At 37.7% G+C, this 17900-nt stretch overlaps 1 protein-coding gene across 7 annotated transcripts in view; it reads right to left on the bottom strand.

Annotated features, from left to right (window-relative positions):
* SENP1 (SUMO specific peptidase 1) overlaps positions 1-17900 on the bottom strand; it is a 59699-nt gene that overhangs the window by 19194 nt on the left and 22605 nt on the right. For all 7 annotated transcript variants that reach the window (XR_016394916.1, XM_089920626.1, XM_089920628.1 and 4 more), the window contains 7 exons: positions 15840-15943; positions 15471-15757; positions 13866-13920; positions 7980-8018; positions 7047-7131; positions 6660-6815; positions 5653-5784 (listed from right to left, as the gene is read on the bottom strand). Coding sequence is in view for 6 of the 7 variants with exons in the window: in XM_089920626.1 (XP_089776752.1) it covers positions 5653-5784; positions 6660-6815; positions 7047-7131; positions 7980-8018; positions 13866-13920; positions 15471-15757; positions 15840-15943 (858 nt within the window). In the remaining variant the exon portion in view is untranslated. The remainder of the gene's footprint in view (positions 1-5652; positions 5785-6659; positions 6816-7046; positions 7132-7979; positions 8019-13865; positions 13921-15470; positions 15758-15839; positions 15944-17900) is intronic.

Below are 17900 nucleotides of genomic sequence, written 5' to 3' on the forward strand. Positions count from 1 at the left end.
ATGAAACTTAAAAGCTTTTGCACAGCAAAGGAAACCATACACAAGATGAAAAGATAACCCTCAGAATGGGAGAAAATATTTGCAAACGAAGCAACTGACAAAGAATTAATCTCCAAAATATACAAGCAGCTCATGCAGCTCAATATCAAAAAAACAAACAACCCAACCCAAAAATGGGCAGAAGAACTAAACAGACATTTCTCCAAAGAAGATATACAGATTGCCAACAAACACATGAAAGGATGCTCAACATCACTAATCATTAGAGAAATGCAAATCAAAACTACAATGAGGTATCACCTCACACTGGTCAGAATGGCCATCATCAAAAACTCTACAAACAATAAATGTTGGAGAGGGTGTGGAGAAAAGGGAACCCTCTTGTCCTGTTGGTGGGAATGTAAATTGATACAGCCACTATGGAGAACAGTATGGAGGTTCCTTAAAAAACTAAAAATAGAACTACCATATGACCCAGCAATCCCACTACTGGGCATATACCCTGAGAAAAGCATAATTCAAAAAGAGTCGTGGGGGCTTCCCTAGTGGTGCAGTGGTTAAGAATCCACCTGCCAATGCAGGGGACATGGGTTCGAGCCCTGGTCTGGGAAGATCCCACATGCCACGGAGCAACTAAGCCCATGCGCCACAACTACTGAGCCTGCACTCTAGAGCCCGCAAGCCACAACTACTGAAGCTCTTGTGCCTAGAGCCCATGCTCTGCAACAAGAGAAGCCACGACAATGAGAAGCCTGCGCACCGCAACGAACAGTAGCCTCCACTCACCACAACTAGAGAAAGCCCGAGCACAGCAACAAAGACCCAATACAGCCAAAAATAAAAACAAATAAATAAAAATATTTTAAAGTAAAAAATAAAAAACAGAGTCATGTACCACAATGTTCATTGCAGCTCTATTTACAATAGCCAGGACATGGAAGCAACCTAAGTGTCCAGGGACAGATGAATGGATAAAGAAGAAGTGGCGCATGTATACAATGGAATATTACGCAGCCATAAGAAGAAACAAAATTGAGTTATTTGTAGTGAGGTGGATGGACTGAGAGTCTGTCATACAGAGTGAAGTAAGTCAGAAAGGGAAAAACAAATACCATATGCTAACACAGATACATGGAATCTAAAAAACAATGGTTGTGATGAACCTAGGGGCAGGACAGGAATAAAGACACAGACGTAGAGAATGGACTGGAGGACATGGGGAGGGGGAAGGGTAAGCTGGGACGAAGTGAGAGAGTAGCATTGACATATACACACTACCAAATGTAAAACAGATAGCTAGTGGGAAGTAGCTGCATAGCACAGGGAGATCAGTTCAGTGATTTGCGACCACCTAGCGGGGTGGGATAAGGAGGGTGGGAGGGAGATGCAAGAGGGAGGGGATATGGGGATATACGTATGCATATAGCTCATTCACTTTGTTATACAGCAGAAACTAACACAACACTGTAAAGCAATTATACTCCAATAAAGATGTTAAGAAAAAAAAAACCATGTTAGAAAGCCTATTGTGTGAACAGGCACTGTGGCCTACTCTTCTTTTAGGAAAGAGAGCAGAGAAAGGGTAGCCTAATGGCTTTCTGTACATATCCCAAAGACAGGATTTCTGGATTTTACTTTCCTTATAAACTAAACCTGATCCCTTTCATTTCTAGGACCTTATACTCCTTGTCTATAAAACAGTAGAAATAACGTGTCAACCACCTTCTTTTGGAGAAAATTTTAATGCAGCCTATAAAACTGACATGAGAAATGAAAAGAAAAGAAATGGTTATTAATGAAAATATCTGTTTGCGGGAAGGAGAATAGCATTGAAGAGAGAGCAAATTACTTGCAAAAGATTGAGAGTTCACAATTGAGAAATGGAATTAAGTATTTTAAAATGATTATGAATAATTAAGGATATCTACTAATTCCCCTTCAGAATGGTATTAGCTTCTCAAGGGCAGTAATTCTAAAAGCCTGAGAAATGTGGTACTTTGCAAATGGTGCTTTTTAAAATAGTTAAAATAGTTATTAAAGTACTTATCATAACAGTTCTCATCATCATCATGGACATACGAATTTGCACCTGCTTTCAAGGTTAGCATTATTCTGAACTCAGAAGACAAGTACTCCTTACAAAAGTTATGGGTAGGTGTGGTAGAGATAAAGTAGGCAAGGAATCTTTCCTTTCCCTTGTCTCTTCTAAGTAATGTAATTTCCATGAACTTTGTTTGGTAAAAATCCAGCCTCTGGTAGGCCCAGGGAATGGAAAATATGTCCTGATGAATGCTGCCTCTGTAAGGGAGCTCACTGAGGTAATACCAGAATATATAGCAAGAACTCAGCTCATATCCTACTCATTGCTGCCCCCTAGAAGGTTCTGTATAATTTACAACAAACACGAGCTACAATCCCTATAGAATAACTGACTCTTTCCCATTTAGCAGTGGCAGTCAAGAAACGGTAAAAGACCACAGATTAATATCTCCAAATCAAAAACACTTAATTGGTGGATATTTATGACTGTTCTTGATTTTCATTTTGCCCTTTGATTTCGTGAGCTCTTTTTTTCCCCTGTTATTTGACCCAATGTTCTAATATCACTATTCTGAGCCACAAGAAGCAAGGGATGTTTCTCCTAAAGCAAGACAGTATCAAACCATAATTTCTTTACTATTCTTTGTCAAAGATATTATTCAGGGAGCGATGAACTTCTGAAATTTATATCTTATAAACTCACCAATGGCAAAGACGGTAGGGTTAGTTCAGCTGGCCCCATAGAAAAGCAACCTACTGGACAAGACATGGTTCTCAAATCCTATACATCTAATCCTAAAACGGGATCCAATTTAAGATTCTGAGGCAGTATGACATAATAGATAAGACCCAATGCTTGAGTCTGAATCCTGGCTCTGCTACTTACTAGTCATGTAACCTTGCAAGTTTCTTAATCTTTCTATGCCTTGTTTCTTTATTAAATGGAGATGATAAAATTACAGTATCTACCTTCAAGGGTTGTGGTGACTATGACATGAGTAGAACACATAAAACACTTAGAATAAACCATAAACAAGACGAAAGACAACCCTCAGAATGGGAGAAAATATTTGCAAACGAAACAACTGACAAAAGATTAATCTCCAAAATATACAAGCAGTTCATGCAGCTCAATATCAAAAAAACAAACAACCCAATCCAAAAATGGGCAGAAGAACTAAATAGACATTTCTCCAAAAAAGATATACAGATTGCCAACAAACACATGAAAGGATGCTCAACATCATTAGAGAAATGCAAATCAAAAGCATAATGAGGTTATCACCTCACACCGGTCAGAATGGCCATCGTCAAAAAAATATACAAACAATACATGCTGGAGAGAGTGTGGAAAAAAGGGAACCCTCTTGCACTGTTGGTGGGAATGTAAAATGATACAGTCACTATGGAGAACAGTATGGAGGTTTCTTAAAAAACTAAAAATAGAACTACCATATGACCCAGCAATTCCACTACTGGGCATATACCCTGAGAAAACCATAATTCAAAAAGAGACATGTACCACACCGTTCACTGCAGCACTATCTACAATAGCCAGGACATGGAAGCAACTTAAGTGTCCAATGCATAGAGAAGATGTGGCACATATACACAATGGAATATTACTCAGCCATAAAAAGAAACAAAGTTGAGTTATTTGTAGTGATATGGGTGGACCTAGAGTCTGTCATACAGAGTGAAGTAAGTCAGAAAGAGAAAAACAAATACCGTATGCTAACATATATACATGGAATCTAAAAATAATGGTTCTGATGAACCTAGGGACAGGACAGGAATAAAGATGCAGACGTAGAGAATGAACTTGAGGACACGGGGAGGGGGAAGGGTAAGCTGGGACAAAGTGAGAGAGTAGCACTGACATATACACACTACCAAATGCAAAACAGATAGCTAGTGGGAAGCAGCCGCATAGCACAGGGAGATCAGCTCGATGCTTTGTGACCACCTAGAGGGGTGGGATAGGGAGGGCGGGAGGGAGACACAAGAGGGAGGGGATATGGGGATATATGTTTACATATAGCTGATTCACTTTGTTATACAGCAGAAACTAACACACCACTGTAAAGCAATTATACTCCAATAAAGATGTTTTTTAAAAAAAAGGTATTTGGGGGCTTCCCTGGTGGCGCAGTGGTTGAGAGTCCGCCTGCCGATGCAGGGGACACAGGTTCATGCCCCGGTCCGGGAAGATCCCACATGCCGCGGAGCGGCTGGGCCCGTGAGCCACGGCCACTGAGCCTGTGCGTCCGGAGCCTGTGCTCCGCAACAGGGGGGGCCACAACAGTAAGAGGCCCACGTACCGGAAAAAAAAAAAAAGGTATTTGAGTTCAAAAAAAATACTGCATAACATGAGGTAAATGCCCAGCAGACGTTGGCCAATATTAGTATTTGGAAGGTTTTAAACATACAAGGCCAGGATACAGGTACCTAGAATATCTACTGCTTACTATATTGAGCATCTAAAACGTATCCATAGCTATGAAGCTTGAGTACACCCAAGATATCAGGCAGGAATGCTCCTAGTGGGCCTAAGAAAGGAGGCAGGTACTTAGGGAAAAAATCCCAACCCAGCTCTCTTTTGCTGTGAAAGTATCCTTCCTAAGCCTGTAGGCTCCTACAGGTTTAGGAATAGGACAAATCAGTTTAAAGATTCTAATGTAACTAACCTACATAAAATAATTAGAACTCTCAGGAGCTGAGAGCCATACCCTTTTTTCTTTTTTAACTCAATACATCAAATATTTAATAATGTAACTTCTATGTCAGTTTAAAAAATAACACGTATAAATGTAGACTATTTTAGAAAGCTTCCCACTCATAACGTAAATGACCTAAGTAGAGACAGAAAGGGTAGTAGAAATGGATTCCTATATGGAAATCCCAAAGTATTCCTTCATGCTGCAACATGGTCAGCTATTAAATATTTGCTCAAAAGATGTGAACTGCAGGGCGGGTGGTGCCTTAAACAGAGCGAGAATACCAATAAGCGAATGTCCTCTCCCTCAGCATCCAAATCTTCAACACATAAAAAGACACAGACCTACTGGAGAACGGACTTGAGGATACGGGGAGGGCGAAGGGTGAGCTGTGACAAAGCGAGAGAGAGGCATATATACACTACCAAACGTAAAATTGATAGCTAGTGGGAAGCAGCCGCATAGCACAGGGATATCAGCTTGGTGCTTTGTGACGGCCTGGAGGGGCGGGATAGGGAGGGTGGGAGGGAGGGAGAGGCAAGAGGGAAGAGATATGGGAACATATGTATATGTATAACTGATTCACTTTGTTATAAAGCAGAAACTAACACACCATTGTAAAGCAATTATACCCCAATAAAGATGTCAAAAAAAAAAGATAAATCAACAGTTCTCAGACATTAAGGTACATTAAAAAAACACCTGAGATGTTTGTCTAAAATACATAACTCTACCACACTGCCTCAAACTTATTCAGGAGAATGGAGAGGCCTGTGAGAGCTGCTTCTGAAGCAGGTCATCCGAGGACCACACTTTGAGAAACAGTGAAATAATACCTTTCGTTTCCACTTGATGTTCACTTACTCTTTGAATATAAAAACGAGTGTGAGATTACCTCATCATTGAGCCAGTTCAGATGGTTTAGAGTTTGAATATCTTTGCGTGTAATGGTCAAGCGGAATGCTTCACTCAGAACTTCATCCTGGTTCCCATTACGAAATACATTCTTTATTTCTTTCTCCATTTCCTAGGGAACCAAGAAGTGTCAGAGGTCAAGCATATATGGCCTTAGACATAGCAATCTCTCACCAAGCTCCATGAAATCCCTAGACTTAAATCAACTATTTACTTCTAACATTTTGGTTTCTATTCCTTCCAGTAATCTCCCTGATTACTTCCTTCCATCCTAGCTTGTCCTCCCTTCTCTGTTTCAGTACATTTCAGACCCTTGTTTCATATTATTCCTGAAGTCTGAAATAACCTTTTGCTGTCAAATTTCCTAAGTTCATGAGAAGACCTAGTTATATTTTATATCTTTGGTCCAAACAATTTCCTGAGAAATAGAATCTTTCTCAAAGGCAATAAGGAAATAAAGGTAGTGAAGTCTTTTAGAAACATTTTCCTAGAAAAATTTGTTTTACTTTTTTAATGTAAAACTGTGGAATTCAGCACAACTATAATAAATGTGTTACACTCACCAGCTATATGATAGTTTTTCAAACAGAAGAATGAATTAAGGAACAGATTTTTAAATGTATGCAGACTTTTATGTATTTTCCAAATTTTTATTCTGTGTTTTATTGCTTAAAAAAAAAGGTAAGGCTCAACTTACTATTTGATATCAAAGTACCAGACACATGCATTAAGTAAAAGTGCACATGAAATGAAACACAAATTTATTAAATGCTTTTTTACTGAAGTCACTCTAAGTCACCCATAATTCTTTCCTGAATTTTCAATAATCCTTTAAAAATAAAGCCAAGATTGGTATGCAGTACAAATGAAAGCAGGAGTATGCAATACAATTTAAATACCAGATTACTTTTATGTTTGAAATTTGTCCAAAGAATTCTCTCTAAACACAACACTTGCTAGTGTAGGAATTTAGAGTATATAGTTTACCTCTGTGATTTCAGGAAATTCATCTTCACTCTCCGTTAATTTATGACCTTTTTTTCCTGTTTCTTGGGCGATCGTGACAGGAATCTCCTTTTCAAGAGGCACACGAAGATGCAATTCTACTGAATCATGTACTGAATGTTCTTGTTCCTGCAGTCTCTGAAAAACAGAGCTTCAAAATAAGTGGAATAAAGAAATCTACTATTTGTCTATGTACACTAAGTAGTACTAGCTGAAGAGACCAAGAACATAGACCACTTATCATACAATGCTATGCTACCACACTATCTTGCAGTTACAACAACTTTGATCCCAAATCCAGGTAACCTTCTAAAATTAGTTTCAACCTGGATGTGCTATTCATTTATTATCTCAAAAATATTGTTTTACCTGGTTTTGAAGCTGTAATGCCAGTGCTTTCTGCTCTTCAATCTGGCGCAATCTTTCCCGTGCTCGAGAATCATAAACACTAGTCCTTGGAAATGAAAAGGAATGTGACACAAATGCAGACCACTCTCTCAGCGTCAAGAACATTGCTGACGCACAATGAGCATTAAATATAAAACCCTCAGAGAGAAAGTCTAAAATCCTTATACTAACTTATCACTACATTTACTTTAAGACAGAGTGAAACCACATGGTGTTACTGAAATTATCCTATTATTTTTTGTTGAAATAATGAAAATTACTAGTTTGTTGCTAAACATGAACAAGTGACTGTTGTGTTCGTAAATGTGGAGTCCTTTGTAAAAAACATGCTTCTAAGATTATGGAAAAAGTGAAGCTTCATTCTAGAAATCCAAAAATGAAACTGAATCCCAAAGAAGAGAATAATACAAGATATCATCGAGGTTTTAGTTCAAATATTGTATTTATGATCCAGAAGAAGAAATATGGGTTTCTTTTTTTCTTAAAAAAAAATCAACTAGACCGGGGGTTTGGATAACTCAAAGTGAGTCCTTGAAACTAGAGACTAAACTTTCAGTGATTTTCCAAGCTCCAGAAATAAAGATTATTCAATGAATTCGTTTTATCAATGTGAAAATAAAGGCACTTACTTTCCTTTCTATATAATAGCTAACTTTGAAATATTTTTCCAATTCAGTTGAGCTTCAACAATTGTTGCAGATTTAATAAACCTGAGCATAGATATGTCCCAACTCCAATAGAACCTTTGAAACCCAATAACTTAAAAGTTATTTTCTATATAGACAAACACAGGAAATTATTACTGACTAAAAATAGGTAGGGTGATTGGCTAATTGATTTCTTCTAACTGAAAGTGATAGAGAGGGAAAAATGATACCAAAAATAATAACTTACAATTCTTTGATCCACAGCTCTGCCTGGAAAAAAGTAGGACTATGGGTGGGAAAAGAAAAATGTGACAAATGAGCAGGAGACGTAAAGGAAAATCAAATATTTTCATCAAGAAAACCAATTATTTAAACAGTTTATAAAAATGCTTTACAACTATGCAATAAATAAAAGGACCTAAATTACATAAAACAATTCTAACCAGGAAGTAAAGGAATACAAATATGAGTCATCTGCACACGTACAGTTAAAAAGATGACCCAACATTCAGCCGAGAAACTAAGTTTAGCATGCTCCTTACTTGGAAGAGAGACCAACACGATGTGAAAGAGTACATCACTTGTCAAGGCAATATATTAAGCTAGAACGTTCCTCTTTCCAAATGGCTCAGACTGACAGATTTATTAATGGTTTAAAAAAATCTTATGGGTTCTTGGACTTCTCGTAGGTCTACTTGAGTAAAAATACATTCAACCACATCACGTTAGATACTGAAAATCCCCCCGCCACAGAACAGCCCATATCAAATGGATAATGAGCCAATGAACCAAAGCGGATAATCAGCAATACAACTCCATTCCAAAGATGAAAGGTTAGTTCTACTCCATGCAGCTCTTGCTGACAACCCAAGTCAATAGTGCTTAGCAGAGTCACAGGTATGCTCTCTGTTCTAGAGCCTTTTGCTCTTCTCAGACTTTCTTGTCTCCTTTCTTATCTCCTTGCCCCTAACTGAAGGAGTTCTCATAGAACCAAATCAAAGAAGAGTGAACAGTTTTCCGAAGAAAACTTTCAGATATGTAGAACAAGTAAACAGAGCATCAAATTGGCATTTAAGAGACCAGTATCTCCTGGAGCTGCTCTGTGACCTTGAGCAAGTCACTTCCTTTCCATGGGCCTCAATTTCTGGGTTTGTAAACATGGAGATTAGAGTCCCTTCCAGTTCTTAAATTTCTACAGTCTGTCCTGTAAAGGCAAGAATAAGGGCTCAGAGATTATCCCCTTGCTCCTTAGCCTAACTTCTGAGAATTAGTATTCCCAATCATCCTTAGTTCTGGGTTTTGGTGACAAACTTGCTGTTCTATTACCTCCCCACTGTCGGTAGCCTACAGTGAATGACTGATGTAACAGCCAAGAAAGAAAGTCACAGAGATCAGTGGAAGCACTGTGAGGAACTACTTAGTGTGGGATACTAAAAACAAATGAACGTGAGAATACATTTATTGAACAATATAATGAAGTGACAAGAATCACACAGAATTTCATGGTACCGGATCATGCTATTCAAATTTGTCTGCTCCCCTTATTAGAATATAAACTTGATGAGGGTAGGAATTTTTCTCTTTTGTATTTACTACTGTATCCTCTGCACCAAGAATAGTGCCTGACACATAGCAGGCAGTCAGTATTTACTGAAAAAATAAATAATGTAAGGGCCGAGCACTTCTCTTTAATGGATCAAGGTATCTGCTGGCGCAGGAAAGCAAAATGCAGAGTAAAAAGCAAAATCTGTTTGCTTTTCAGAGATTATACATTACTTCTCATATAATTGAAGCAATAATAATTACAGCTACTTACTGAGCACCCACTTAGTGCTTTATGTATAAAACCCTCTTTGGGGGGTTTTACATATTAGTTAAGCCTCACAATAATCCTCAAATTAATTAAGACTCAATGAAAAATCTGAAAGTGAAATCAAGAAAACACTCCCATTTACCATTGCAACAAAAAGAATAAAATATCTAGGAATAAACCTACCTAAGGAGACAAAAGACCTGTATGCAGAAAATTATAGGACACTGATGAAAGAAATTAAAGGTGATACAAATAGATGGAGAGATATACCATGTTTTTGGATTGGAAGAATCAACATTGTGAAAATGACTCTACTACCCAAAGCAATCTACAGATTCAATGCAATCCCTATCAAACTACCACTGGCATTTTTCACAGAACTAGAACAAAAAATTTCACAATTTGTATGGAAACACAAAAGACCCCAAGTAGTCAAAGCAATCTTGAGAACGAAAAATGGAGCTGGAGGAATCAGGCGCCCTGACTTCAGACTATACTACAAAGCTACAGTAATCAAGACAGTATGGTTCTGGCACAAAAACAGAAAGATAGATCAATGGAACAGGATAGAAAGTCCAGAGATAAACCCACGCACATATGGTCACCTTATCTTTGATAAAGGAGGCAGGAATGTACAGTGGAGAAAGGACAGCCTCTTCAATAAGTGGTGCTGGGAAAACTGGACAGATACATGTAAAAGTATGAGATTAGATCACTCTCTAACACCATACACAAAAATAAGCTCAAAATGGATTAAAGACCTAAATGCAAGGCCAGAAACTATCAAACTCTTAGAGGAAAACACAGGCAGAACACTCTATGACATAAATCACAGCAAGATCCTTTCTGACCCACCTCCCAGAGAAATGAAAATAAAACAAAAATAAACAAATGGGACCTAATGAAACTTCAAAGCTTTTGCACAGCAAAGGAAACCATAAACAAGACCAAAAGACAAACCTCAGAATGGGAGAAAATATTTGCAAATGAAGCAACTGACAAAGGATTAATCTCCAAAATTTACAAGCAGCTCATGCAGCTCAATAACAAAAAAACAAACAACCCAATCCAAAAATGGGCAGAAGACCTAAATAGACATTTCTCCAAAGAAGATATACAGACTGCCAACAAACACATGAAAGAATGCTCAACATCATTAATCATTAGAGAAATGCAAATCAAAACTACAATGAGATATCATCTCACACCAGTCAGAATGGCCATCATCAAAAAATCTAGAAACAATAAATGCTGGAGAGGGTGTGGAGAAAAGGGAACACTCTTGCACTGCTGGTGGGAATGTGAATTGGTACAGCCACTATGGAGAACAGTATGGAGGTTCCTTAAAAAACTACAAATAGAACTACCATATGACCCAGCAATCCCACTACTGGGCATATGCCCTGAGAAAACCATAATTCAAAAAGAGTCATGTACCAAAATGTTCATTGCAGCTCTATTTACAATAGCCAGGAGATGGAAACAACCTAAGTGTCCATCGTCAGATGAATGGATAAAGAAGATGTGGCACATATATACAATGGAATATTACTCAGCCATAAAAAGAAACGAAATTGAGCTATTTGTAATGAGGTGGATGGACCTAGAGTCTGTCATACAGAGTGAAGTCAGAAAGAGAAAGGCAAATACCATATGCTGACACATATACATGGAATTTAAGAAAAAAAAATGTCATGAAGAACCTAGGGGTAAGACAGGAATAAAGACACAGACCTACCAGAGAATGGACTTGAGGATATGGGGAGGAGGAAGGGTAAACTGTGACAAAGCGAGAGAGTGGCATGGACATATATACACTACCAAACATAAAATAGATAGCTAGTGGGAAGCAGCCGCATAGCACAGGGAGGTCAGCTCAGTGCTTTGTGACCACCTAGAGGGGTGGGACAGAGAGGGTGGGAGGGAGGGAGACGCAAGAGGGAAGAGATATGGGAACATATGTATATGTATAACTGATTCACTTTGTTATAAAGCAGAAACTAGCACACCATTGTAAAGCAATTATACTCCAAAAAAGATGTAAAAAAAAAAATAATAAAGACAAAGGAACCTGAGGCAGTGGAAAAAAAATTAAGACTCAATATAATGTATAATAAGGAAATATTACTTATACTGTACAGAAAAGGAAATTGAGTTCAAAAGAATAATTTGTTTTGGAAGAGCCAGGATCAGAAACTATGTATGTCCAATTTCAAAGACTATGTTCTTTCTATTATTATAAAGTATCTTCTAATAAACCAAAGTATTAAGCCAAAATGGAGATGATGAGTATTTGGGCTACTCAAGAGGGTATTTCAGGCTTTCTAGGAAATTCACTTATTTAATACAGATTTATTTACTAAGTACCCATGATGTGCCATGCACTATTATGGGCACCAGGTGGTAGTGCAAAGGTACTAGTACCGAACAAAGTACAGAGATAGAAGTATTGGAAGGAAAGACTAATGCTATCAGGAGAAGCCAGAGAAATGTCCTGAGAAAAAATTAACACCTGAGTCAGATTCTGAAAAGCAAAATAAGAGTGTAACAAGTGGACAAGGAGAGAAAAGGAATTCCAGGCAGAAGGGGAAGGGCTGGAATGTACAATGGCACAAAGGCATAAAATACATGGCACATTCTGGGAAATAAGGGCAGATCTGCATTGCTGGAACTTAACCAAGCTGGAATGCTGGGAGATTAAGAATAAAGAGCCAATCAATCAACCAAGCCTTGGGAGAGCAGGCTCCAACTTTGATAAACAGCATCATCCAATAAGCCTTACCCAAGACTACTTCTTGTCCATCTCACTCTTCAGTCATCACTAGGAGAAATTCTCCATAAAGGAAAGGCAGACTCAGTAAAGAACTGAAGAACTGAGAGCACCCATTACATGAAATCAACTTTTTCCCAAGAAAGAACACCTATTTTTGCACATACATGTAAAGCACTTTTATAAGTGTTTTATCTGGAAGTTAATCTTCACAACAATTCAATAGTAAGGTATTAATACTCGCATTTTATTGATAAGGAAACTGAGGTTTAGAAGAGTAACTTGTCCACAGTTACATGAAGCCTGGAAAAGGCAAGGTCAGAACCCAGGTCTAACTCAAAAAAATAAAAAAGTATAAAGAATAAAGCATCTAAACTATAAAGTCTCCTTGAGAAACTATAACAACGGGAGAATTTTTTAAAATATCTAAAGTTTAGAACATACAGGGGAGCTGCAAAGACACAGAGGAACTGAGATGAGAAAGAACATTTTATTATCCTTAATCTTCTCAATGGAAAACTGATACCATTATTATTCTAGCAATTGAATTGCTAAGGCCAGATATGGCAAAGACATAGCAATCTGAGTAGCAACTTATTGGATTACAGAGGAAGAAGTACTTGGTACCTCTCAGAGGGGTCAAGTTTCATATAGAAGATCACATTTGAATTGAGACTTAAAAGATAAGAAAAAGACTACTGCCAGATAGACAAGTGGAGGGGGGAGAAGGGGAGCATACCAGGCAGAAGGCACACAATGTGAAGGTAAGAAAATACCTATCATCTTATAAGTCAGCGTATAATAAACACATGAAAGAATCAAGTATTTACACATGGTTCCTTCTCTAACCTCCACTGTGTTTCTCCTCAAATGTCACCTTATCAGAAACTTGCCATGACTATCCTAGATAAATAGCACCCCCAGACCCTAGTCTATATACTACCCTGCTTTATTTTTCTTTGCAGCACTCATCACCAACAGGCATGTGTTTATTTGCCCATTTGTTCTCTATCTGTCCCCCATCCCTCCCCTTACACCCCTTACAATTAGAATGTAAACTCCTTGAGAGCAGAAACTTCATTTTGTCCACTGCTGTTATCTCCAATGTCTATACTAGTACCTGGCACCCAATAGACTATCAATAAATACTTGTTAAAGGAAAGAACGCATGATAGGAAGCAAGACTTGTGGAGGAAGGGTGGTGTATACCATACTAGGAGTTTGGGCTTGATTCTATGTCTGATAAGCCACCCTCAAGGGAGTTTAATGAATGATTAGATAAGCATTTTAGAAAGATCACTCTGCAGAATGGAAGATGGACTAAAGAACAAGGCAAAGAATGCATTAGAAAACATGGTGGAAAATGGAATGAAGAACAAAATGGAGGCTGGAGGAAAAGAGATTCATCAGGAAGTTACTGAAATAATTCAAACAACATATAAGAGAGGTCTGAGTTGAGGCCACTTTATATTACTTAGATCTTAGTGAAGAAATGGTGATTAAATAGAGGGAGAACAATATGTTAAAAATGTCCTTTAACCAAAGTTTACCTGGGAGTTGGAGTCTGGGAATCTTTCACTTTGAGTAAAATCACAGAGTCTGATCCTAAACAATAAAACACAAGAGCATATCATTATTAACAAAATTCCACATGGCTGTACCTTCTAGATGTCTGTAGTTTAAGTTCCTATACTTTGTTATATTCTATTTCCATAAACATAACATAGCATAAGGATAAAGGTAAGATGGAAGAGAAAGAGAGGCAGGTCCATTTTCACTGAGCCATAAATAGGGCTTAGTGAAGAGCCTGCCTCACAAATAAAGCAATCACTCTAAAAGAAAGTATATATGCCCTTCATCATCTCCTCCTGGGCTGAGCTTGCTCCCTGTGCTTCTTCTTTCTATTCCTGGGAAACAAGAATGTGCCAAGATTTCTCAAAAGTCTTTAGTTCATGAGCTACCACAAGACTGAATAAGGTGAAAGAGGGAAGGGGAAGGAGGAAGGGAAGAGAGGGGAGGGGACAAGAAGAGGAGGGAAGGCAGAAAGAAAGAGAGCAACCGCTATGTGAGAAGTAGCAGAGTCTAAAGAGTATAAATTCTATTATTCTACCATTTATTTTCTATTGATAGAGGAATAAATCATGTCCTTCTAAAGCACTATGATTAGAATCGCATTTAGAATATTTAATAAATGGTACAAGGAAAGTAATTAAACAGTTCAGTGTAGTATATTTGTTCCAGTTTAGCTGTATCTAAGCATCTGCCATACAATGCATGCTTCTGAAATTAACAGCTTTTAATAACAGTTCTCAGTAAATCACCTCACAAAATTTAAGTTTTCATGAATATGTGTAGCTATATAATGATGTCACCAATAATTTTAATCTCCAAATGAGAATTTTAAGAAAGTGAGGAATAGATTAAAAAAAAAAATTAAATGACCTGAAGAAGGAGGGGAAAGCCTTAGAGACTGATCTAGCAAAAGATCCCTAATGGCTAACCACTTAACATAAAACTTGTTTTAAGTTACATGCCTATATACATACCATAAATACACACATAACGCATACTTAAAGAAGGGGCAAACTAAGCAAACAAAAAAAAACTACCAGAGCAAAACTTTTAATTAACTGGAATGCTAAGAGACGGAATATTTTGGTTAGCTGAAAGTAAGGTAGGAAACTTTGTTCTCCAAACTTGCCGATGACCATTCCAAAATGCATAAGGCTACTATACAGGTTTTGTAAGTAGTACTTGTACAAGAACTTTTACTTTAGTTCTTAATTGATGTTCCAAAACTCCTAGAACTTCAGAGTGCTTAATTTTCATTGTAAAGTACTAGAAACAGAGACAGTACTGAAGTAATTGGGCTTAATATACTCTGACACAAGACTGCTCAGGAAGTTAATCTTTTAAATAAAATATTATAGGAAATCATTTGCATCTCCATGTAAGAAAAAAGTAAGCTACTTATTATATGCTTCATTTACTCGTGGCACAGCTAACTGAATTAAATGTATGTAAGGTATCTTGTATCTTATATCTTAATTAAGTTACATGTGTATTACTACCTTGCCTATAATTCACATGGATCCAATAAACTGTTAATTGGCTATTAGGGTTCAAAATACAGTTATACAACACACCATTTTTACCTTCAGATTGTGTATTTGAAGCTGGTAAGTTATCTGGCTGATGTGAAAGAGAGTGGTGATGTTGGGGTTGATGGAGAGGATCAGAATCTTTGGATCCAAATGCAACAACATCTGGGGTATAAGATGATATGGAAAACACATTGTGGGACAATTGTTCCTGGGCAGTTAAAATGCTGGCCAATCCGGATGATGAAGTATCAGAGCCAATGATCTGGGTTGCACAAGAGTTTCCATTTTTAAACAGTGAGTCTTTCAAAGTATTCTTACTGGAACTAAGACATCGAGACCTAGGAAGAGAAGAATAAAACTTCAATATCAAATAACAAAATGCAGAATTCAATTCATTTGAAGAATGTTTCCGTGACTCACAAGTGTAAAGGAAAGTGTGTGGTGGGTTTGGCTACAGAAAACTGTTTCCCTGTGACCATCTGTAGAAGCTGTCTGTAAATCTCTCGTTCTTCCTCTTGAACTGTCTATAAAAGAAAAAAAAACCTTAAATACATGCAATGAGGCAAATGTTTCCCAAAGTAGTATCTAGACTCCCAGAAGCTCTGTCAAAGCTCTGGCAGCGTCCTCACAATAATTAAGAATTATGGTTCATTAATAATACGCTAGAAAATTATAAAGTATACATAAGAGGAGTTGAGTGAAGCAAATACCAGACAGTATATTTTGGAAAATTATGGGGCATATACGTAAATAACAGCATAGAGAAACTACAGGATATGAAAACAGAAGGCCACTTTTGTGTCACTTATAGAGTGCCAGAAATAAAACATTTGAGGACCTCTAAATAGGACTCCAACAAATCCCTTGACTCCTAATACCTGTTAGAAAAACCACGAGGAGGTAACCAGAACAGTCAAGTGGGATATCTTGCTAAAGTTTCCTATTCTATCCAATTTTTAAGAGTGTAAATATTTTCCAGAGATGGTTTTCATTATTTACTTTTTTCCCCCCTCAAGTCCCAATACTGAATTTAGGGAAAAGCACATACTTTACATCTACAACATAATTCACTTATTGACTTAAACACCTACTGTGCTCCAGTCACTAAGATACCGCACTGAATAAAGTCCATGCCCTTGTGAAGCTTACATTACAGTTGAAAGACTGACAAACTAGTCAAGTAGTATGAAGAAAATGAAAGATAAAGGAATAGAAAGTGATGGAGGAGGAACAGCAAGAACAGGTAAGACCTTTCTAAAAAGGTGATATTTCAATAAAAACCTAAATCAAAGGAAGAAATCAGTCATAGAAATTTATAAACAGTATTCCAGGTAGAGTCAGAGCAAATGCAAAGGCCCTGAGACAGAAATATGCTTGATGTGTTCAAGGAATAGTAAGGTCAGTGTGAATCAGGAGAAGAATAATAAGAAATGAGGTCACTTAGCAGAGAACCAGATTACATAAGGACTTGTAACTATAATCATGGTAAAGCATCTACTCTGCACAGATCCCCTGAAGCAATGGGCTGCATTCATTAAATAACATGCCCCAGCATTTTCAAAATCTTATATAGAGTTTAATACAAGCACCAATCTTCACAAAATAATTTTAATACTTTGTGCCAGTGCTAGCAACATCCTACACTGTGACATTTCAATATGCACATAAGCATTTCATTCAGTTTCAAATGTTTGTTAAAAGCACAGTGAAGGGACTTCCCTGGTGGCGCAATGGTTAAGAATCCGCCTGCCAATACTGGGGACACAGGTTCAAGCCCTGGTCCGGGAAGACCCCACATGCCGCAGAGCAACTAAGCCCGTTCGCCGCAACTACTGAGCCTGCGCTCTAGAGCTCACAAGCCACAACTACTGAGCCCACGTGCCGCAACTACTGAAGCCCGCGTGCCTAGAGCCCGTGCTCCGCAACAAGAGAAGTCACCGCAGTGAGAAGCCTGTGCGCTGCAACGAAGAGTAGCCCCCGCTTGCCGCAACTAGAGAAAGCCCGTGCACAGCAACGAAGACCCAGCACAGCCAAAAATAAATAAATAATTAATTAATTTTAAAAAGCACAATAAATAAAGCAATTACCTATGCAAAGGTAAAGAGACACTAAATTTTTTCTTCTTGAATCTTTTTTTTTGTACATAGTAAATTTCAATTACATTGTCAGTGTAATGTTACTGCTCTAACATGATACACCTTGTACTGTGCTGCATGACAACTCCTTATGAGAAAGAGCTATCCTTAAATCTGAACAGTTGAGTGATCAGAAAAGGTAGAACTAGTTGAGCATTTGGTGGCAAAATAGACCCAAGAGAAAAAACAAATTTGCAATATTCTATATGAAGAAAATACACACCATTATTTTATCCCTTAGACATTAATATTATATTCAAGATGATGGTGGTCTTCTTTTTTAGTGTTTGTGAAAAGACTGTCTACAGTATTAAAAACCATAATTAAAATAAATGCCTCTTTATTA

This window comes from Delphinapterus leucas, chromosome 11, assembly GCF_059928025.1.
Source record: "Delphinapterus leucas isolate spDelLeu-1000000601 "Yukka" chromosome 11, BTC_Dleu_Yukka2, whole genome shotgun sequence".
In the NCBI taxonomy this organism is placed as follows: domain Eukaryota; kingdom Metazoa; phylum Chordata; class Mammalia; order Artiodactyla; family Monodontidae; genus Delphinapterus; species Delphinapterus leucas.